The sequence below is a fragment of the Pituophis catenifer genome, unplaced genomic scaffold (assembly GCF_029215685.1).
Source record: "Pituophis catenifer annectens isolate HBS135680 unplaced genomic scaffold, rPitCat1.0.hap2 SCAF_2, whole genome shotgun sequence".
Classification (NCBI taxonomy): domain Eukaryota; kingdom Metazoa; phylum Chordata; class Lepidosauria; order Squamata; family Colubridae; genus Pituophis; species Pituophis catenifer.
In genome coordinates, this window is record NW_027256882.1 from 45,087,787 (window position 1) to 45,111,542 (window position 23,756).

General features: G+C 34.8%; 1 protein-coding gene across 1 annotated transcript in view; it reads left to right on the top strand.

The window, feature by feature from the left end:
- PRKAR2A (protein kinase cAMP-dependent type II regulatory subunit alpha) overlaps nucleotides 1-23,756 on the top strand; it is a 71,104-nt gene that overhangs the window by 38,041 nt on the left and 9,307 nt on the right. The window contains exons 3-6 of the mRNA XM_070936809.1: nucleotides 11,930-11,982; nucleotides 12,385-12,468; nucleotides 17,399-17,505; nucleotides 20,268-20,421. Coding sequence (XP_070792910.1) covers nucleotides 11,930-11,982; nucleotides 12,385-12,468; nucleotides 17,399-17,505; nucleotides 20,268-20,421 — 398 coding nt within the window. The remainder of the gene's footprint in view (nucleotides 1-11,929; nucleotides 11,983-12,384; nucleotides 12,469-17,398; nucleotides 17,506-20,267; nucleotides 20,422-23,756) is intronic.

Sequence of the window (23,756 nt, forward strand, 5' to 3'; positions counted from 1 at the left end):
CCTTTGGTACTTCTCCTTTTCTATGCTCCAGCAATATTTCCCTTTTGTGGTTACTTCTTCTCTCAGGCTGATTGCCTTGGGTAACTTATTAGCATCTTTTGAGTGTCCTGATCTGCGTGCTATAATTAGCAGAGGTCAGCATAGATTTGTTGTAAACAATTTGTGCCCGATTAACCTTCCTTAATAGCATTACAACCTTAGTAGCTAAAGACAATGCTGTGGATTTAAAGTGTCTGAACCCTAGCAAAAGTTTTGCATCTCAGTATGAAAAAGTATAAGGCACAGTTATAGAATGAAATGTAGCCTGGTAATGGTAAATGCAGAAAGAACTGAATATCCTTGCAAGCATTAATTGAACATTAGCCATCAGTATGATGCAGCTATTAAAAAGGCAGGTGTAATCTTTGAATATATTAATAAGTAAGTACATAGAGCCTGAATCATAGGAAGTAATGGAGCTAGGTTACTCTGGTCAGTCTGTATTTGGAATATTTAGGTACTAGTGTTCATCAAGAGTACTGACGTTCAAAAAAAGGCTACCGAAATGATGAAGAGCCTGAAAACCAGGTCTATAAAGATCAGTTAAAAGATGTATTTGGAATATTTAGGTACTAGTGTTCATCAAGAGTACTGACGTTCAAAAAAAGGCTACCGAAATGATGAAGAGCCTGAAAACCAGGTCTATAAAGATCAGTTAAAAGATGTATGAAGGTTGTACCTGAAAGAGATGACTAAGAGACAATATAATAGCAGTCTTCAAAAATCTGAAGAATTGTCATCTAGAAGAGGAAGTAACATTCTCCATTGCTTAGAAAGAAGGACTGGAGCCAGTGGATTAAAAGTATAAAAAAAGAGGTTTGGGGGACACATTCAAAGGAATTTCCTGTGTGAATGCGTAGAACAGCTAGTGGAACAAGATGGTTGGTTGGTTGAATCCCTGATCTGTAAAATAGTGGGTGTGGTGTTTCTGCAAAGAAAACAAGCCTTACCTTTTCTGTTATTCTATCAACGCAAGAGACAGTTTGTTCAGAGTTGTTTCAAGGAGGAAAAGAGATGATGAGTTTAAATTAAAAGGACACAAATTTTGTCTGGATATCAGGAACAATGCCCTAATAGAGCTGTTCAGCAATGAAACAGACTGCCTCAGAAAGTGGCAGAAACCTTCACTGCAGATATTTAAACAGAGGCTGTCTGAGCCATCTATCAGAAAGTAATGTGGGCTAGAATCTGATCCTTTCCAAGGCTTATATTTGATGATTTTGTAAAACAAAAATTATGTTTTTCATCCCAGAAAGCAATATATGAAGTTAGACAGAGACAAAAGAGAAATGAAGCATATCACATACTATGAGCAGACACACTCAACACAATATATGAATAAAATTAGCACAATATTTGAAGATAACTATCTGCCTTGGACAAAATACTCCTGATATACAGTAGCTTTTTTTGAATAAGAAAGAATAAAGTTCTCTTTTGGACTTCATAAATATAAAGCAGTTATAAGAATAACCAGGACTAAATTTGTTAAATAAACAAATAAAAATATTACTGTTTCTATCTTATTCTATAGTCTAACTGTACAAAACCTTTGATAGATTACTCAGAACTAAATAACCTTGGAAAAATAAGAAAAATAAGTCAATTTCTGAAAATCTGAAATAAACTGGCAGTTCCACAAATATGTAAACAATTTAAGAGGTAGCTATACAACCGTAACACAGTGGCAAATTCAACAAGACTGTAAATATTAAAAGTGTTGTTCTTCTACTATGAGGATGTAGGTTTTCAATGACAAAACCAGGCAGAATCACCTCTGAAAAAGGGATGAAGAACCCACCTCAGGTGATATTGGATTTAATTCAAGAGAAGTATTACTTTTTAAACTACCATATTTTTCGCACTATAAGATGCACTACACCACCCCCAAAGTGGGTGGAAATGTTTGTGCGTCTCATAGAGCGAATATTGCGGCAAGGGAGAGGGGTTGGCAGTGGCGATCGGCAGCAGTGAATGGGTGGCGGTGAACAGGCGGCGGTGATCTCTGCCGCCTAGAACAGGTAATCGGCAGTATTCCAGGAGGCCGATCTAACTGCCAATCAGCAGTGAAGGCTCCAGCGTTCCCCAGCCGCAGCAGCAGTTCAGCTCAGTTGACCGGTGGTGGGCACAACAGAGCGAGCCCTGACGAGCCATATGCTGGGAATGCAATAACATGCGAAAGCTGACCAGGCTGTTCGCTGTTTGCTTCAAGGACCTAGCCAGATGAATAACGGATGGATGCTGGGAGGCAGAGGCAGATTTTTTTTTTCTTGTTATCCTCCTCTAAAGCTAATGTGCATTTTATAATCCGGAGCGTCTTATAGTGCGAAAAATACAGCAATTATCAGTTCAGCAATTAATGCAGATCAATGTGAACTATTGTTCTAAATCTAAACTACAAACAACAAACATAATGAAATGATTTTTCTTCCTGTTCATTTTCACCATTTCATTATGCAAAATGTTAGGAAAAAAAGAGACATTTACAGTAATTTGAAGAGATTCTAAAATAAAATACATTAAAGGCATCCATAAAATTTTTCCATGTATAAATAAATGTATACATGTTATTTTGAGTAAGCGGAGAAAAATAATTAGAAGTGACATGCCTTCATTAATTAAAAGTGGCACTAGGATTTAGATTTTTTTCCTAACAATTGCAGCATGCTAAATCAAATCAAAGTGCACACAGGTGTGAATTTTCTTACATCTTCATTCTTATAAAATGATGTACAATGACCACAACTGAGCTAGTGGGCAGGGACTGTTGAAATAATCACAAGACAATCTGATGCTAGCTGAAACTAAAGCTTTCCAGGTTTTTGAAATTTTATTAATGAAACAGCATTGCTCAAATAATTTTCTTGTGTAAAAACACCACATATTAAGCTATGTCTATGAGCTGCTCCCTATATTCCAGATTTAGTCAAGGGAAACATAATCCCCTTCCGAAATATCTGAACTGGCATGACATGGGGAGTTACTGTTATAAAAAGGTATTTTTTTCTTTTATGAAAACTAGAATTCTTAACACATCAATTAAAGCACAGTAGGCACTTTTTAGGCTGTTCCCTCTAATCCCTCTCAGTATGACTTTTCCATTCCAGCTTAACTTCATGTTTTCTCTGAAACCATACTTTAAACACTGTGGCAATCACAGAACATTTATTATTTTTAAAAATGCCAATAAGGTCTAAGTACACCCAAACATATTCTTGAAAAACTGATGATGCTAAAAGCTAGCAACTTCTCAATAAAAATAATAAAATTAGGTGGGGACCTATATGGCAGGAATATTATAACAGCAGTCTTTGACATGATTTTAGGAATCATGTTAATACATAATAGAATGGACCATAAAAACATTTTCAGAAGATTGAGAACAACATTCACAGCAACAATCAAAAGATTATATATTAATAACAGACTGGAAAAATAAGAACATTAAAACAGTTACCAACTTTTTTGAAATAAAGCTTTTTAAAGTAGTTTTTAAATTTTAATAGGAGATATCTATGTATCTATCTTCTAAATAAATGCCTAATTAAAGTTGATGGGACTTACTCCATAATAAAAATATACATCCTGTTTAAACTTTAGCACTTTATTATTTTTGTTCTATTATTACACAATTTGCATTATCATTTTTTTCAATTCAAATTTTCAAGAGTTAAAAAAACATGAAAAAAGTAAACAAAGTTCTTGAACACATCAAGACTAATAAGCTTAAAAGAATATTCAGCAAAGTAATTCCTAGACTAGGGGAAATAAATTTAAAGTGTGTTATTATTCTGATAGCCACTTCTTTCCACTTGATATCCACCTGATGTTCATAAATTTGGAGAAAAAAATAGAGAATATTCTCCGCCGTGACTTTACAATTAAACTTGCTATCATTTTATAATTTCATTTTACTGAGTTAGCTGCCCAATAAATTTAAATAAAATAAAATAAATAATAGGCATTCCTAAAGCTGACCAACATTGGCAAAAAGAAAAGAAGAACCGGGAAGGAAAGGAGTAGGTAAAACAGATGGCAAAACTGCAGCAGGAATTATACGGGAATTTAATTGCTGAGGATCTCCATGCATCATCACCTCTTTTTCTTCTTTTTACCCTCAGAGGATTACTTTTAAGAATCATTCCATACTTCAATTTCATTTGCATACTTATTTTAAAATTCTATTGATTAACAAAACAGTGTGGAAGCTTGTTAAATTAGTGCTAACTTTGTTCTTGTTTCTTTATTATTATATTCAACATTCAAAAACTGATTTATGATGAATGCAACAAAAGTGTGCTAGTTCAATGCAATTGTTGACATATCATAATGTTATGTCATGGCTTTATTGTCTTTCATGTAATTTCATTATTACAGCTGCATGAAGAAGATACACTATAAAGTTTTTCACATATAGTGCTAACTCAGCATTTTAATATATAACCCACCTTAGAACTGAAAATGAAGATACTGAAGTGTTGAATAGCTTTTGTCTTTCAGGATTGGTGCCTTCTGTTCATAAAGGAGTAAACACCCAAGAAATATACCACAAACTAGCGCTTAATAAGATAGCATTGAAGGCTTTGAAAAGGATATTCACATGCCAGGATGTGTCTAAACACACAAAATAATTGTGCAGATGGTTTCCCTGTATGAAAGTGAAAAAAGAAACAGGATAGAAGGAATATTGATGTTTTTGAGGCTGGAGAAGGCTCTTGAGAGAGCATGAATAGCCAATAAAATAAACAAATGGATCATAGGAAAAAAAATTGACCTAGAGTTTATATTCAAGGCACAAATGGCCGGATTCAAATTATCCTATTTTGAATACATTATGTGAACATCTAATTCCTTTGACAAGTCTATAATGCTGGGAAAGGAAAAAGGAAAGAGGATGGCCAGCAGTAAACCAGACAGATTCAATTAGAATGTCAAAGGGTGTATTATCAGAAAACCTGGATGGCCAGGATGGGGACAGGTACTGAAGATCTACCCATATATCACTAAGAGCCAAGACCAATTTGAGGGCATATAATATTTTTTTAATCCCACGAGATCTTTAATACTTTAATGAAATCAAGCTTTCATATAGTTTTATTACAGATACTTCCAAGGTCTATGAACATTTTATTATTTCAATGAATTCTGTAGAGTATCATTAAATTCAAGGCAGAACTAATTAACTGTTAATGGTGTTTTACTTTTAACTTCTCTGTTATATTTTTTAAGTTTTCCTATGCAGCTTTTGAAACATTTTCCTGGCTGTATAATTATTATTTTCCAAACACAATCAGAAAGAAATATATAAGCAACAAAAATATACTGTGAAAATATTAAATTAAGACTTTAAATCATTTGGATTAGTAACCTAAGTCAGACTCCTAATGAAACAAATACATTTCAGCTTTTTCAGCTAGTTTTTCCTTCAATATCTTCTATCCTAGAGAACACTAAATCTGAGAAGCAAAACCAGTGAAACAAGACTTACTGCTAATAATCAGGGGGAGAAAAACCCTGAATATTAATGCAGATTGGTAAATTACAGGATTCATCAATATGTTTCTAGCAACATTCTAAAATGTTTAAATATGTCATGCATCTTAAAAAGATGCAGTAAGAAGATACAGAAATACTATTTACCTGACTGTGGAAATAAAGGTAATAATGTCTCTCCGTATTGCCTTACACTTTACACAGTTTGGAGCAGAAAACTGTGTAAAGTGTATCAAATTTGGATCATTTTAAATTTGCAACACTCCATTTTGAGTTTGAAACAGATGTCTGGGATGCAAGAAGCTGTCCTGCATATGAAATAGGATGTTTTCATAATTTTGAAAATCTTTTGAATACAACCCATATTTTTTGAGCTGGAAAGGCTGCCTAAAAGCATAGAGTGAACTGTTAACTGTTCGTTCCATCTATTACAAAAAGCATAGAGTGAACTGTTAACTGTTCGTTCCATCTATTACACCCATCTCTGTTTCAAGCACTACATGGAATATGGCTAGAGAAGGTACGTTTGTTTGGTCAGTCAGTCTACCAAGCATAATTTACTTAACAATTTTTAAAAGATAGTAAAAAAAAAAAAAAGACTACCACTCATAGCATAAATGTATTATGTATTCAGAGTTTTGAAAACTCCATTAATATTTGCATCTCTACACTTTTTAAGACTTGTAAAGTGAATGTTCTACTATTGAAATGCATTTACACATTACTTTCTTAAACAATAAACAAGTATCAACATCATTTAGTTAAAAAAGAAAAAAGAAAAAAACATGTAAAGTCAAGGATTTTCACTACTGGAAATAGATTAAGAGTTAAAATAAACCTAGCATTATGCTTTTTGCCATCTAGAAAAACACTTATTATGGTATTTAAATAAACGAGAGCCACTTTGATATAGTGCTTAAAGTGCCTGGATTAGAAAGTGGAAGCACATGATCTTTTTTTAAGCATGAAAACAAGCTGATGACTTTGGGCCAATCATTTTCTTTCTGCCCAACCCACCAGACTTATTGTGGAGAAAATAAGAGGCAGGAGCATTATGTACCGGTATGTCAACTGTACAAAATTAAGGCAGGATATAAATCCACACTCACTTTAAAGAAGATGACCAAGAGCTATAGCAAGCAGAAGAGTGATAAAATGTCATTGACCTGGAAAGGATTGGAATTTTTAGTCTCTTCTTCCTTGAGATGACATGTTTTTTTTTCTTTTAAGGTTCCTGTATTTATTCAAGAGATAACATATTAAGTCTCTAATTTCTCACTGAAAAATCATTAATGATTGTCATCAAGTTTCAGAAATACAGTTTTGGAAAGAGAGTCTGTGGCCCACTAAATAGAGTTGGAATTGTCCGTCATTGCTTAAAGGATTAAGTACAGTTTGCAGCTACTTTTGAAATAAATTGAAAATATTTTTTCTTAGTAAATTCTTAAGAGTATGAGAGATTAAGCTATTAATTTTTAAAAATTTAATCTTCTCCTGAGTTTTGGATCTCTTGGCATCCTTGACTTCAAATTTGGCTTGCCTGATTTTTAAAGCTCTGATGACCAGGTGCCCACTTTTGAATTTTGGGTTAGGATTAAAGCAGGTGAGCCTGCTCACATACAATTGATCACCTTGTTTTAGCAATGAAGCTCCAGAAGACATAATGGGAAAAGGTATGCTTCGAGCACAAGCCAGAGTGAAATGGGACAACTTGCCACAGCCATCTCACTGAGGCCAAAATGCTGCAGCCAACTTGCTGCAGGACAATTCCACGCAGGATTACTCAACGTGATAATTATGATCCACCACTGTTTCTTTGACATTATTTCCATCGACAAAGATGGAAATACTTTAGAAGAAACAGTAGCAGATAACTTTTACAGCTTAGAGTTATCTTGCATGGATTATTCTGTAGTGAACTGTCCTGTGGCGAGATGACTGTGGCAAGATTGGACCGTTGGCCATGGAGAGTTGTCCTAAACCTCAAGTGAAGTGAATATTATTATGGAGCACAGGTAAATTTCATGTTTAAGCCTAGTTAATGTTGGCTCATCTCCTCAAATATTGCCTTAGCAAGTTGTCATCTAGCAGCACCATTTACAATTGCCATTTTCTTTTCAGTAAGGATAGACAGGAAAGACTTCTGACAGGCTGCAATGTCTTTTTTGGTAAGGAAGGAATGTGAGATGCTCTTCATGTTTGTATATTGAGGAAAATAACTTTAAAAACATGCTTTTTTTAATCAAGGAACAGGCTATCTTCTTCCCTTGTTCCTTTAGAATATTTTTATACCAAATCCCCAAACTGCTTATTTATTTATTCCTTATATAGTTGAGCTTACAATTAACATATTCTGTAGTTTAAAATATTAAAACATAGCTGAAAGTAAGAACTGGTCTTTGGAATGTCCCTGTTTCCAGTACAATTAAAGTGCAGCAGAAAGTAACCATGTTTTTTTATATTATTCCAAATCTTTCCACAGAAGGATCATTTCCGAACATGCTTTACATAGATATTTGTCTCTCCCATGAGAAAATATGATATACAATTCTGCTTTATTTATTTAAAGAATGGTTAAAAATATCAGATCCATGTAACTAAAGCAAATTTAGTACAGCACTGTGTGCCAAATGTCATCATGTCTCAAAAATAATCAGAATTATGCTTGTGTCATCACTTTAACAAGAGTGAAGAAAAAAATGTGTGAATGTTAAAAGAGCTTTTTGACACAACACATTAATATTCTAATTTTATCAACTACTGCACTGAATTCAATAGACAAAAAAATACTAACTTTACAAAGATTTTGATAATCTGAGAAACAGAATCAGATATTGTTGTATAAACAGAAAACTGTATTTTAGCTTGAAAGATTACGTAAGGTGCAGAAAGAAGATAGGCAGCATAGAAATTTATATTCCAAGGTTTGTTTTTTGTTTTAAACTAACAAGTTCTGCAACTTGAAAAATATGTAAAACTCTTGGTCTACACAATAGCTCTTCAGTTACATGAACACAGTTATCATGTCTCCCTGCAGTTTTCCCTTCTCCAAGGCTAAAAGTATTTGGTTCCTCCAACTATTTCTCATTCATTTTTTCCCTAAGCTCATCATCTTAATTGTTCTTCTTTGGACATGCTGTATTCAGTGTCCTCCCTAAAATGTAGCGCCCAGAATTGAATACATCCAAACCGTGTGGTACCTCTTTTTCCTTCTGGTCAATCTTGACATGGACTCATTCTCAAACATTCATATTGTAATTCCTCAAGTACTGGGCCGTGGTTTATTCGGAATCAGACCATGTGAAGAGACGGGATGGCCCACCTATGTGCATGCGCAGCTTGACTCACGTGAATGCTGGCGTTGCACACTCATGTTTGTGCACACAGCTCAATTTGCAGTTAAGTGCATGGTACACACATGTGTGCTGCCCCTCTGCTTGCACGGTCCAATTCCCCTCCCACCCTCCTGCCGGGTCACCAAACTGCAAAGATTGAGGACTGCTGTTATAATTGATAAAAAGCTGTATCCATCTGTTTATATTATAGTTCAAGCTACATTTTTCCATTTTTTCTACCAAATCTCATGGGAGACTTTGCCAAATGTTTTGTTTATCTGAAGTGATGGTTAATAATTTTACATATTTTCAAAAATAAATTAAATGAATTATTACTAACTTGTTATATGGCAGGAATGGAACTAACTTTGGCCCATTAGGACGATCCATTCAATTTAGAGGCATGTTACACTTTTCCCAATCAAGGATTTTTGGGGTGTATTTTGTTTATTTGTCTCCTGAACATCATCTCTCCATAAGAAAAATCTACAATGAATTCTGTATAACAAAATTATAACTACAAACACAGGATGAAGCAGGAATTGATAACGCCCGGTTTGACCTGAAGTATTTTTTCCACGATAGATAACATGAAGAACAGAGTATACCTGTCCACTCAAAGAGAACTGGATCGTTTTTGTAGGGGAGGGTCTTGCTGTGGTTTGGCTAAACCCAGACATTAGCTGCCCTACTAGAATAGACCAAAAGCTGGATTTTACTCTCACACGAAATGTAGTTCTCCACTTTTGCGTAATGGTGATGCCTGCCATATCAATCTGTAATAAATATTTTGATCTAGAGCCTATTTATAATCAGCCACAATGGATGATTTGACTGTCTTAATATTTTAACATGGTTTCCTAATTATATTTTGTCTTTTCTGTTTTACAAAGTTATAATCACATTTTTCTTTAAAAGTATACAAGGTGGTTTTAAGATTTTCTCTCTGCTTTTATTTTTTGTTTTTTAAATCTGTGAGTGATTTTAGGCTGAGTGAAAGATAACTGCATTGATGGCTTTTGATATGTTTTGCTGCCTTCATCAGACTGGGGAAAGCTGAAATCTAAACATTATTAGACTTCATTAGAAGTTTCATTAGACTGAAATCATATACAAGAGAATACATTTCACTGAATTCAATAGGGTTTAATTCTGCTTGAACATATCTAGATTCTATTATCTACATAAGGAAATGGAAGGTAGAATTGGATTAGGCTTTCCTAGTGCTGCATAGGCCATCATTACACCTAGGTTGTATATGGCAAATATACAGTAGAGAGTTCTACTTTTTTCTGAAAATTCAAACTCAAACCCAGTTTTGATCAAACACATTTCCTGATTATAAATAAGTATTTTCATGCTCTAGGTTTTGTATCTTTCCTAGAATAATAATACAATTAAAACAATTAAAACAGTATTAAGATTCTAGCTGATCTTGAAAAAGCTACCATAAGTAGTCAGGAGACTTGAATAAGAGATCCCAGGTTAAGAGATAAAACTAGGAAACTGACAAAAATACATCCCGGAAAGCATACATCAGCAAACCTTTCTGAATTTATTTATTTATTATTTATTAAATTTATATCCCGCCCTTCTCCCCGAAGGGACTCAGGGCGGTGAACAGCCGAGAATTAAAATAACATGCAATATAAAAGTTAAAATAATTAAGAATAAATTAAATTAAATTATCATCAAGAAAGCTATATAGCTTGTATTCATGAATTCATCAGGAGTTGAGTCAAGTCAGTGTCATACATACCATTATTAAAGGCTAGCAAAACCACTTTAAAACCAACAGTGATTAATGACACTCACCAAAGCAAACATTTCATGTATGCTTTCAAAATTCCAGATGAGCTTGCTGATCAACTTTGCAGGCTCCTATTGAGGAAGCAAATTGAATGGTTTAACATTTTCTGATCTACGTATTTCCCCTTTTTTGCACTTTATTATTGTAAATTGTAAATATAAATTTTATACACTTGTCCAAAGTCCAACATGTTATTTATTGATGAATGTAAAATATTGCTCAGCTTTTCTTTGGGAAAGTGTCAAGCGCAGATCACATTGAAGCAAATAATTATTAACTTGCATTTTGTTCAGATAATCTTTCATCATAATCTTGGCCTAGAGCTTCTTTGCCTTTTTAAATATATGTTAATGTATATATGTTAAGCTCCTGAAATTTTGAACATAAATGTTTGACTCCATTATAGACTATGGGTAGTTCTTAACTTCCAACAGTTCATTTAGTGACTGTTCAAAATTACAGTGGCACTGAAAAAATGATTTATAACCTTTTTTCATAAGTATGACCGCTGCAGCATCCCTACGGTCACATGATCAAAATTTGGATACTTGACAACTGCTTCATATTTATGATGGTTATCGCAGCGTGACCTTTTGCAGCCTTTGGACAAAGTTAATGGTGAAACCAGATTTGCTTAACAACCATTTTACCAGCTTAACAATTGCAATGATTCACTTAACAACTATGGCAAGAAGAGCCGTAAACTGGAGCAAAACTCACTTAACAAATGTTTCACTTAGCAACAGAAATTTTGGGCTCAGTTGTGGTTGTAAATTGAAGATTACTGTATACTGAACTATTTTTCTTCCTAAATCGTGACCAAAAAGCACACAGGGAAAACTGTTGACGCAATGCTTATTTGCTTGGTGTAAATATTGACATCCCTATTTGTTAAAAAAGAAAATTATTTTCTTAGTGCCTGACTTTTATATGTTAGATTGGTTTTTGCTATTTTTCCCTTTCACACAAATAGGGAATATAAATCTCACAAGCAATCCTGTTCTCTACGCCTGTTATGTCATATTGTGATATAGAATGGTACAACTCAGAGAACCACTGTATTGCCTTTATTTTGATTACCTTGGAATAAATCCTGAATAATAGTTAACCAAGTGTCTGAATCATTAAAGTGTTAAATCTTTTACACTATTTGCGAACTTAAAAATGGCACTGATTAATATATCCATACAGAGTTCTTGCCTTTCTTTGCATGACAGCCCTGTAAAAGAATAACAAATATTTCTTTTTCAAGTCTGTGCGGAAGCCTTCAACCCAGATGAGGAGGACGAAGATACAGAGCCAAGGGTAAGCAAGATTGAACACACTATATTGCTTGCTGATGCAAAGAGCAATTTATTTTACCCTATTCCTTGTGTGAAGTTTCAAACTAAAGTGATGAATGAAATGGCAGCTCTTATTCTTTATTATGACTTTTGAACGAATACAAAAGGATTCTCAAAATTGTTCCTGAAGGCTTTCCAATTGGGTATTATTAATTAGTAAAATAGTTGGAGCTAGATCTTTCCTTTCTTACTTCTGAGGTCTTCTTTACTGAAAGAATATGAAAACTCTTCCCTGCTACAGTTAAAACATTTTCAAAATGTTCTCCCTAAATATATTCAGAATTATAACCCCAAACATGTTTAGCCTAACAAAATGTGTTGATGTCTAGATGTTTAAACCACTTTGTGGTTTTTCTTTTTTTAGGTAGTTCATCCAAAAACAGATGAGCAGAGATGCAGACTGCAGGAAGCCTGTAAAGATATTCTCATCTTCAAAAACTTAGATCAGGTAATTAGCTTGACCTATATTTACTGTTTTAATTTGACCTTTCAACTTGAAGATTCAAACCCTAAAATGTATAAGTTCAGGAGCATCTTGATTTATTACATGTGTGGCTATACCAACATGTGGATGAAATTGAGTTACTTAGTTATTTTAAAATATTACTATTTTAGAATATTTAATTTGTAACAATTAGTAGAAAAAAGGAAGAGGATTTAATATTTAACTTTAATATATCAGTCAGGTGTATATTAAATACCTGATTTGTAAAGAATTTTACCTTATTTAGAAAGGGGTTACTGATTTGACTAATCTTTCTTGTTCACAGTTGCCTAGATCCAGGAATCTGGCTTGTTCCTCTTCAGCAAGCCCGAATTATTAATTAGTTTATTCTTAGTGTCTATGATTATATAATTAGGATGCTCAGATGATTTCATTTTAAGAATCATGATACAGGGCATTCATTATTTATTATTATTATCTCGCTACCTATAGTGATTCTAAAATCTAGGACATGCAGCTATTTCATGGGGTTAGCAATGATTGTTGGGGCTGACTCTACATCACTGTATCTACTTTGTATATCTTGACTTAAGATTTTCAATATCATAGAGAGTAGGACATTTTTAGCTGAAGTGGTTTTTTAACCTATCCATATTGTAATATTGAGCATTGCTTGCAGCTGTTGCCACCTTTTCCTTTCACAAATTAAATAAAGTATTAATGGACTTTAGAATAAATGCTTTATTACCTTATACTCCCTTCAATCCAATCATTTTTAAAGGCATGGGTAATATAAGGAAAATAAATAGAATAGAAAATCAGAAATATTTAAATGAGCATCCAGTCGTGAAAATATTGCCCATCACTTTACCAAAAATGTTCTTTAAAAAAAAAACCTGAAGTGGTATCTGCCAGGGATATTGCTAGTGAAGATTATGTACTTGGCTTTGTTAAAAGATGATCTGAACATTTTTATTCTCTTCTGTTGCCATGTTCTTTTACTTGACAGTAATTAGCAAACATGAATACAAATTGTCTAAAACTATTACCCTTTTAGGACTTGAGGTTTCTTAACAGTGACTTTGGTACAGGTTGCCTAGTTACAATTTGATCCTTTTAGTAAAGATTCAGAAGGACTGCATGAACAATGCTAAACTTACTATGATAAAACTCCGTTGATAGGATTTGAATAAATGAGAGCTGTTTTCCCTCTGAATGTCAGCTTGCCAAATTGCTATAGTCCTTAACCTTTCCAACCTCCACCTGCTTCTCTTAGAAGATGCTGCCAGGTTTGTTTCATGGTTCTTAGACAGCTCTCACTTAATCCCTTCTGTTTTTAACATGTTCTGCAGCATTTTAGGTTTTAATAATTAAAAAGGTAATCATGGTAAAATCTGGTAACATTCAGGTACAAAATCTGGTAACATCTGGTACAAACATTGTTTGTAAAGATAAGTATGAATGAAAAACGTAATCTTGGGTAGATCACAAATAAAAAGTGTACCAATTTAACATGTGTAACATTTATTTAAATACCACTTGTAGGAAGAAATAATGTATTAGGTAAATTGGGTAACAGAGAAAAGATATAGCAAGCAAGTCCAACAAAAGCTACTTGGATTTTTTGGAAAAAATCTTTGTTGCTAGTAGGGTAATGTAATAGAGTCTTGAAAATCAAAGTACTTCTCTCGAAAAATTATTCTGAGTCTCTTATTCTAACTCTCTTATGTAAACTCAAGAACTCCATCACAGTTTTCTAATCCACAATATTGTAAAATGTTTGCACCACTAAATAAAAACAATCTTTTAATAAAGCTACTCATTTGGGATATTTTTATTAGTCATATCCTGCCTTAATTTCCTGCTTCCTACATTTCCCTTTGCCATTGAGAGCTATTTCAGTTGTGCTGAAATTCTATCACCAATAGCAGAGTGGAACTGCCTTGATAGGAATGCTTATTATGGTTTTAATTCCCTGTTTAGCCTTTTTTTAATATGCTACATTTCAGAGAATAGGGAATATTTAAACATGGGAATAATACATCTTAGGTTCAGAATAAAGCCATGCTGATTTTACCCGAGGTGGTATGTTAATAAAAACCACCGTCCAGTTTTCCCTCCCCTTTTTCCAGTGTATTTAAATTGGACAGAGCTCTCTATAAAACAGCAAGGTATGCCCATTTTTTTCAATCCATCAGGATGTCCTAAAATTTATGCTAGCTAACTAGAAATGATCACCCCATTGCTGTATCAACTGGCTGCCTGTAGAAAATGAAACACTGGTTTGTTTAACATCTGTCCGTCCGTCCGTCCGTCCGTCTGTCCGTCCATCCATCTATCTATGAAATTTATTATTGTCCATCTCATATCCATCTCGTATTCAACAACTCTGGGCAGCAACAATCAGAACACAGTGGATAAAATCATTAACAACTACAAAATTTAGCTTGTAAACAGTGATAGGTATTACATATTTGATATGCAAATGATGCATAATGCCTTTTTGGAATAACATTTAAAAAATAAAATATCTGCTTTTTGTTGACAAATATTCAATGCTTACTACCATTGAGATATTTTCCTCCAGAATTTTGAACTTACAATGTGATGACTCCTTCAAGTGTTCTCTAAGGAAGTTATATGGTTATATTTTTATTTTAACACAGGTAGAATAAATATCTGTTCATTTATCTTGTGGATGTATCTAAGCAATAACCTTTTCAGTAATTCAAGCAGTAATTTTTAGATGAAAATTGGCTTTCTTGAAGCAATGTTTTACCTTAAATATATTCAGTGGAGATTTAAACACCCCAAACCTCAGAGATTTAAACAGTAATTTATTTTGGTGTTTTTTAAAAAAATCACCCAACAACTTTAGTTAATTGAAAACCCTTCCCTCATACTAAGGGAAACATTTTGTTGCAAGATAAGAGTAGGACATTGACATTCCTATAATCCTTAATATAGGGGTTGAAATTTTTCTCTTATTTTAAGAAATAGGATAAGAAGCTTTCTCTTGGCCTTTGATTCTATTAAAGTATTTTCAAAATCTTCAAAGGGAGTATCTGACAAAGAAAGTAGTTTAAAAAAAAACACGAATCAGCCTATTTTAAAGTCTACATTTAGATTGATAATATCTGCTGCCATAAAATATTAATTCACTACCCTTTAGACTATCATCATTCTTTTCTTACTTGACTTAAAATTAAACCTTACGAAGAATTAAATGCATTCATATTCTTCTAAACTGCCTCTCATATGAGCAAGCCACTCACTGAAGGATAACTCCACTTATTAAAAGGTTACAAAGGAGATCCACAGAATGTTACCTTCCTCTAAGGCTAAAGGACATAGCCCCTAATGTTTTGGCACAAGTGGTGAGATTTTACTTTGAAGCCATAGAAAAGTATAAGTGTCTTACAGATAAAACATATCAGCAGGCAAAATTTTATGTTTCGTCCATTTCTGTAATGTATGCCATAAAGTTATTTCCTGCCTCCAATTTTCTCTTAACTGATTTTTATATGTACTAACCAAGGATTGTTAAGTGGCAAATAAAGTAGGTTTTATAGATCAGATTTTACAGGGTGAGTTAACTAAATTAGTTCCACAGGTTTTATGAATGGTATGTCTGCATTTTTTTTGTTATCTTAAGCCTAACTGTTTGTTTATCTATATGTACATGGATATTTTGTTGTAATTATGTCTTTTTTTCTTTGCATTGGTTGCTAACTGTAATAAAATTTATTTTCAGAGAACTAAATGCTGCTGATGTGCAAATTTAAAGATTTTTGTAGACTGAATTCTTGAATTTCTGGTAAAAGTAAAAACAATCATACATCCTGTTGGTTTCTTCCAAGCTTGCTGCCACATGCATTTCTGAGAAGTAGCAAGTCTGGCTTTGATGCAGACTTTCATGCACCAAGATATAACTGTCCTGAAGGTGCTTTTCCAAGAGGCAACTGAACTTTCTGATTTTTTTTTTGAAGCATCCAAGAAGCATCCAATGAGCTTCTTCAGCTCTTCTTAAGTTTTACTGTTGTGATTAGGAGAACTGATTAGGAAGTTTTGCCAAAGATTAGGCAGTTCTGCCCTCAAAAGGCAGAATCAATGGACCACTGGGTCTTTTTCTGCTGTTTTCTATGTTTCATTGCAGAGATTATCTTGTATTGTCTCAATCTCTCTGAAATAGATTTGGGGAAGATCTGAGGGAAAGAATACCCATCTTTTCTCTTTTGGAATTTGAATCATTTGGCATGAACTTTACCCTTTCTCTTTCCCTTCTTCAAGAGGTGGTACTTCCTGCATTTCATGGTGTAACTGGACTTTCTCAGGCTGGCTATACACTTTTCTTTGGTGTATAGAATGGTGCTTTTTACTCATTTTGATCAACTAGAAATCAGTTTCATAGATGTGTCCCCTATGAATTGTCAAAACCACTAGATAGATGACTAAATGTGATATAACCAAAACTTACTGATCTTTTGGAGACCATACCTCTGCTTATCAGTTGCCTAGCACTTTATCCTGAAACATTTTCAAAATATTTCAAAACAGCAAAGCCAAGAATCTCATAGTTGACCATGAGAACAGTGGCTGCACAGATAGCATTGTAGCCACTGTTTTCATGGTCAGCTTTGAGATTCCCCGGCATTTTTTTTTCTTTTTTAATATGGCAGACTTCTATTTGTTCTTTGGAGTTAGAAGACCCTAGAAGTAGAAGGGAGTTTTTTCTGACATAGGAAAGTAAAATCTATTTTTAGTTTGATTTGTATGTTTTTGCATTTATGAACAAGTGAGATGGCACCCCATTCAAAAAATACTCTTCTCTGTAGTTAAAAAAGCTCATGGTATAGACGAGTATTTGGGGCATTATAAATGAATGACTTAGTCCTCATAAGAAATGTTAATTGAAATGGTTTTATCCTTTCAGGAACAATTGTCACAAGTTTTGGATGCCATGTTTGAAAGAAAAGTGCGACCTCAGGAACATGTAATTGACCAAGGAGATGATGGAGACAACTTTTATGTCATTGAAGAGTAAGGAGCCAACTGTTTCTGACATAAATGTTAAATTAAATTGTATTAACTAGGAATGAGGAAGCTGAACTTTCTAAGTTTCAGATAAAAAGGACAAACTAAAGCTGCTATGATTGTAAGAAGATTTACTAAAGGAACACAATTTTAACTACCATCTTATATTGCAGAAATCAATTGAAAATTATATATGAGAACCCCATATTGATATATAGAAGTTATTTATAGATGTTAGATGTAAAACTTTAGTCCATTTCACAGATAGCCATTTCATCTTTGTAAAGCAATATTTCAAGTAGAAAGGTTTTTGTTTTACAAGAATGTGCTTACTGGTTTTAAGGGTTAAAGATAGCTCTGTGTTCTGACCTAGGCTTCCTGAGACAGTAAAAAGCACACAATTTGTCCCAAAAACCCTCTTTATTTCAATAGCTGTGAATTCTGTTCATTCGCAGCCCGTGATGAATCACAAATAGTTTGTAAAGAGTCTGACAGAAGTCTGCCACAGTCCTTCGGGATAAGGCTGATAAGCACCCATCTTTATCTCCCTTGATACACTGCCAAAGACCTAATTGGCAATTAGCTTTGCAAGGCCACACGGAGCACAGAGTCAAAATGGAGCTTCAGAATTTAAACCGACCAGCATGAACAAAGTTGCTTCCTGCAAAGGCTCACGTGCCTTTGCTCCTCCTTTATGTCTTATGGGAGGGGTCAATCATCCCAAAGTCTTACTCCTGAGTCGCCCCTTTTGTCTTAATTGTTCTTGCCTACTGGCAGCTCTGCGGATGTGCACACTGGGAACAGGCTCCACCTGTTCCTCTGCCTCGCTGACGTCAGACTCAGGAGGCTCTGGAGTCAGCACATAACTCCCAGATGGCCCTGCCCCATCTCTGCCTCCGACACAGAGGCCTCATCTGAGCCTTCCCCAGACTCCAGGACTGGCCCATGTTCCTCCCCAGCCTCCTCACTGTCAGAGACTACTGCCAGCTCCGCAGGCTGCCGGCGGACCACAACACTCCGCTAGTTCATTCCCAAATATTACTGAGCTCATTGCTTTTCACAATGAATGCCTCCTTACAGTGAAATTCTGAAGAATCCAACTTAACTGAGTTGTCTCAGTTTGGACAGGTTATTGGGATCCATGGTTTCTTTTATTTATTGCTACAATAGTTTATATCCCTTCTTTAAAATATGTGATGTGGTTTATAATACTTTCAAAAATAAAAAAAACAAAGTGGAAGATTTAAAATCTAAAAGCACCTTTGAATATCTTACACAGATAAAAAAGAACAAATTTTAGGATCTGGGCTGAATTTACAAGAATCCTGTTTATGTTATTCTGAACCATTGGGAACTTATTCTTTCACCAAGTCTGGTATGCCTGTTTATAGAAGTTATTCCATAGGAATTTGCTTCTTGCTGTTTAAGCATACATTTTAAAGGCATATTCAACAACAGTCAGGTTTTTGCCTAGTCTTGGGTTCATTCAGTAGTTTTTCATTTCTGATATTGTTGAGATTGTGTATATGTTTTACCCATAGAACTTTATTATGAAAGACAACTGAATTATTAGTTTGCTAATAGTTCTGATATAATATCTACTGTTTTATTTAGCTATGTGATCTCCCACCAGCATAAGCATTAAAATGTATTCATTTCTTTAGCCCCGAATCTTATTTCGATCATAATAAAATACAAATAAAATTTGTATGAAAAACTGTTACAAGGCAGGGTTATCTAGAAGCTATTAAATCATCTAGGCATCTTATAAAGAGGTTATATATAAACAAAAGTTATTTCTTAAAAGCCTCCAAAAATTGTTTTCTCATTCCACTTTTTAAAGCACAAGGAAAGTACTATTTTTTATTGTGATCGGTATTAATTCTTTTTAGGAAGTGCATTTTAGAATACTATTATCCTCACGCTACCTTGGAAAATATAACACACATAAAACTGTCAGATTGAAAAATGTGATCTGATATATCTCTAAAGATGTACAAGCCAAGGAATCTTATGAAAACAGAGGAAAAAATAATTCCTAACAAGTGTTTCTTGAATGATACCTCTGTCTTGAGAAAACCAGAATAATGCTGTAGACTGGTCCCCCTTTTCTCTTCAGATAATCAGTGCTAAGTTTCTGAATGAAGATAGGTAGTTGGAAAGGTTAATCATTTGAGGAAAAAATTAAGTTTGGCAGAATCACTTATATAGTAAAATATCTTTCTGCAGATCTTTCTGTAAAAACATAATGCTTAAGTTCAAATAATTAAAATATGGGCAGGACAGGCCCATTGGCTTTTACAATGGATTCTGAGATTTTAACCTGTGAGGCATTTAGAACAACAGAAAGAGAAAGAAATGAAAAATATTATTTCACTATTCTCAGATCGCCCACCCCCCCACCCCCCGCCAGCAGTTCGATGCATCTGCCCCTATTGCAAAAAGTGGAAGGGAATTAACCTCAGCTTAGTTGTATAGATTAGAAGCTTACTTGGTGGTCATTTCTGCAAGCCAAGACTCTGCTTTTTCTCAGCTATGCTTGCCTATAGTGATCAATTCAGTGAAAAGATGGGAACTGTGGATGGGCAGTGTTTGGTAGGAAATAGGGATATATTCTGACAGGGCATATTCTGCTCCAACCAGATGGAAATGTTTTGTTTTATTTTTACTTTAAAGAATAAACTACTACTATTTTTACTAAACTAAGCTTTTATTAGTGCTTTGCATTTGAACTAATGCCTTGGGTTTTTATTTTCCCATCTTTCTAGGGGATCATATGATATTTTTGTAGCACGAGAAAGCCAAACTCGCTGTGTTGGTCGCTACGATAATCATGGCAGTTTTGGGGAACTCGCCTTGATGTATAACACTCCTAGAGCTGCAACTATTGTTGCCACCACAGAAGGGGCCCTTTGGGGACTGGTAAGTTTTATTTGTGGGAAATCTTCCAATATGTCTTGAATTACACAAACACAATTTGTATTATCATTTATGTCAGTATATTGAAACATGCGGATTTCTCTTAGCTTCCTGCCTTGTTATTACTAGCAAAGTTTTATTTGCTTTTAGCCAAATGTGACTCTTGTAGGGACATGTAAAAAGCAGAAGGAAGAAAGATGAAAAAGATAGTAAAATAGAAGAAAAAAGTTGCAGACGTGCAGATAAACCCTGATTTCCACAAAAATGGTGATATTTAAGCCCATGCTGCTTTGTTATATGGAAGAGAGAGCAGAAATTCTAAGATTGAATCCAGTAGAATTGAGATACTTAAGTGTACCCATACTTTTCGGAGTATAAGATGCACTTCTCACCCGCATCCCCAAAAGAGGGTGGAAATGTTGATGCATCTTATACACCAAATACAGCCATTTTTGGCCTCCCGAAACTCCACCCTGTGTGTCCTGTTTTTGCCAAAAACAGGCCTGTTTTTCACGAAAACAGGATGCACAGAGGGTTTGGGTGGCCTGCAGAGTGCTCCTGGGGGCTGGGGAGGGCAAAAATGTGATGTGGGGGGGGGCTTGGGAGGCCAAAAACAGGCCCATTTTTAGCCTCCCAAACCCTCCATTTTAAAGAGGAAAACAAGAAAAAAAATAGGTTTTGGCCTCCGCGCCAGAGGTTGGTATTCAGCAGGTTCTGACCAGTTCTGGAGAACCGGTAGCAGAAATTTTGAGTAGTTCAGAGAGCCGGTAAATACCACCTCTGACTGGCCCCACCCCCATCTATTCTCTGCCTCCCGAGTCCCGGCTGATCAGGAGGAAATGGGGATTTTGCAGTAACCTTCCCCTGGAGTGGGGAGGGAATGGAGATTTTACAGTATCCTTCCCCTGGAGTGGGGTGGCAATGGAGATTTTACAGAATCCTTCGCCTGTCACACCCACCAAACCATGCCACGCCTACCAAGCCACGCCCACAGAACTGGTAGTAAAAAAAATTTTTAACCCCACCACTGCTCCATGCGTCACGTTTTTGCCCTCCCCAGTCCCCAGGAGCACTCTGTAGGCCTCCCAAACCCTTTGCACATTCCATTTTTGGCAAAAGGTTTGGGAGACCTGCAAAGTGTTCCTGGGGGACGGGGAGGGCAGAAACCAGATGCACAGAAGCCAAAACCTATTCTTTTTCTTGTTTTCCTCTTTGAAATCTTGGTGTGTCTTATACTCTGGTGCATTTTATAGTCCGAAAAATATGTTGTCAAAAGAAAAGTGATCAGATCAAGAATGAATTAATATGTATTGAATTCAAAAGTGAGTGACTGGTATGGAAGAGTCACCTTGAGGCATTTTGGTTATATGGAGAGCATGAATTAGTATTAAATTGAAAAATAAATATATGAGAAGAGGGTTAGGGTTAGGGTTGATCAAGAGGGAGAAGAAGACAAAGTCAGTTGGATGAAGCTGAAGAAACCCTCCATAAGTAAAATGTGAGAAATGTAAAGAGGAAAGAGGAATGTTTGCAAGCAAGGATAGATAGCAAGGATGGAGAGGTATAGGGAATGGTAAATAGGTTTAGTTGTATTTTGTTTTATTTTTCTTAACTCACACTTTTAAATTTTTAGTTCAGTGTTTCTTACTTCATTTCTGCAATTTGCATAACATTGCTTGCCTCAGAAGGGAATGGATATGTATGGATGTTATGGATGAGCACACAAAGGACAATTCAATTTGCATGGATCATCTAGCAGGACTTCCCACAGCAGTTTTGGAGGGCCAATGCAAAAAAACAAAACAAAACCATATGAGCTGAGATGTTGGATAAGGGGCAATTAAAACTATAGCTCACATTCTGCTATACATCCTGCATCTTCTATGAGGACTCACAGAGTCAATTAATAAAACCTAGCCTAATAAAATATCTGGGAAACACTGATCTTTTTTACATACAATTATTATTATCAGATCGGTATGAAGTACTTTCTCTGGCCAAATTCTGCTATGCCACATGTAAAATTAGTTCTAAGAAAGTAGAACCGGAGTCCACCTACACCTTGCTCAGCATCAGAATCATTACATCATGGGAATGATAATAATCTCTCTTAACTGATCAGAGTAGAGTTAAATATTTTTTATTTTGTTTTACATTATAAATGGAAGATACTAGTGAAAGGTAATGATCAGAATGTTGGAATAGGGTCAGACTGCCACTAGTTATGGTGCTTATGACTGTAGATGATTTTGGCCAGTCACTTGTCTTTCAGGGTAACCTATATAGATCAGAGGTGGTTGTGAGAATGTGTGAAAGTAGAAATTAACACCTACATTCCTGATGGAATGTAACAAAATTACATTAAAAATACATGAAACACTTTTAGGTCCAGTTTGTTCCATGTTGAACTAGTGGCCAAATGTAGTAGAGAAACCATCTGATAGTTCATGAGTTTGATATTTTTCTGTAACTATACTTCCATTTCCACATAATCATCAATATCATTTTCAACATTCCAGAGATTCTTTTATCAATGTTTTGTTTGCTTCACAATTATCTTAGTTTACTTACTTTGTCTTGTTTTTTGAAGATTTGCCAATTTAGGCTCATAACTACTTCAGTGTGTATAGTATAATGTAATGTGTAATGACCTCTCTATATGACAGAGGTGGTAGAAAAGGTTTGACATTTAAATGAGAGGTCATTACACATTACATTATAGTATACACACTGAAGTTGTTATGAGCCTAAATTGGCAAAGCAAGAAACTGAATCTCAATTTTCTATAATCCCAGTAAAGTCACTGCAGATTATTTCCTTGTTCTCAGGAGTTTAAAGCTGTTGCCAACAGTATGGTTCTAAATGCTTAGAAAATGGTAAGAAAGATGTGCTTGAGACCTCTTGCAAAATTAGCATCTAAATTCTAAAAAGTTGATGCTGCTCATTAAAACAATATCATCTTCTTTGTGCAGAAATCAGAAAAAAATATATGGCAACTTTAATGACTGAGAGAAAAGTGCTGTGCTCTGCTCACATGGTGCCCAAAATGCTTTTCCCAAATCATTTTGAAGTATGCACAGTGCTGATAAACACTTCCCTCCTCCAATTTCATCCTTATAACAACAGCCCTATAATTTATGTTGTAGGAAGAGTTAGTGTTTGACCGAGATTTGGATCTTTCTAATCTTGGTCCCAAATTCTAAAGTGTGATTTTTTTAAGGCTTTTTGTATCCACACAAAGTAGGAATTTATCTATGGCTTCCTATTTGATAAGTATTTCTAACTGCATGTGAAGCATAGCATCTTAGAAACATTGCAAAAGCTGTTTTATTTACAGT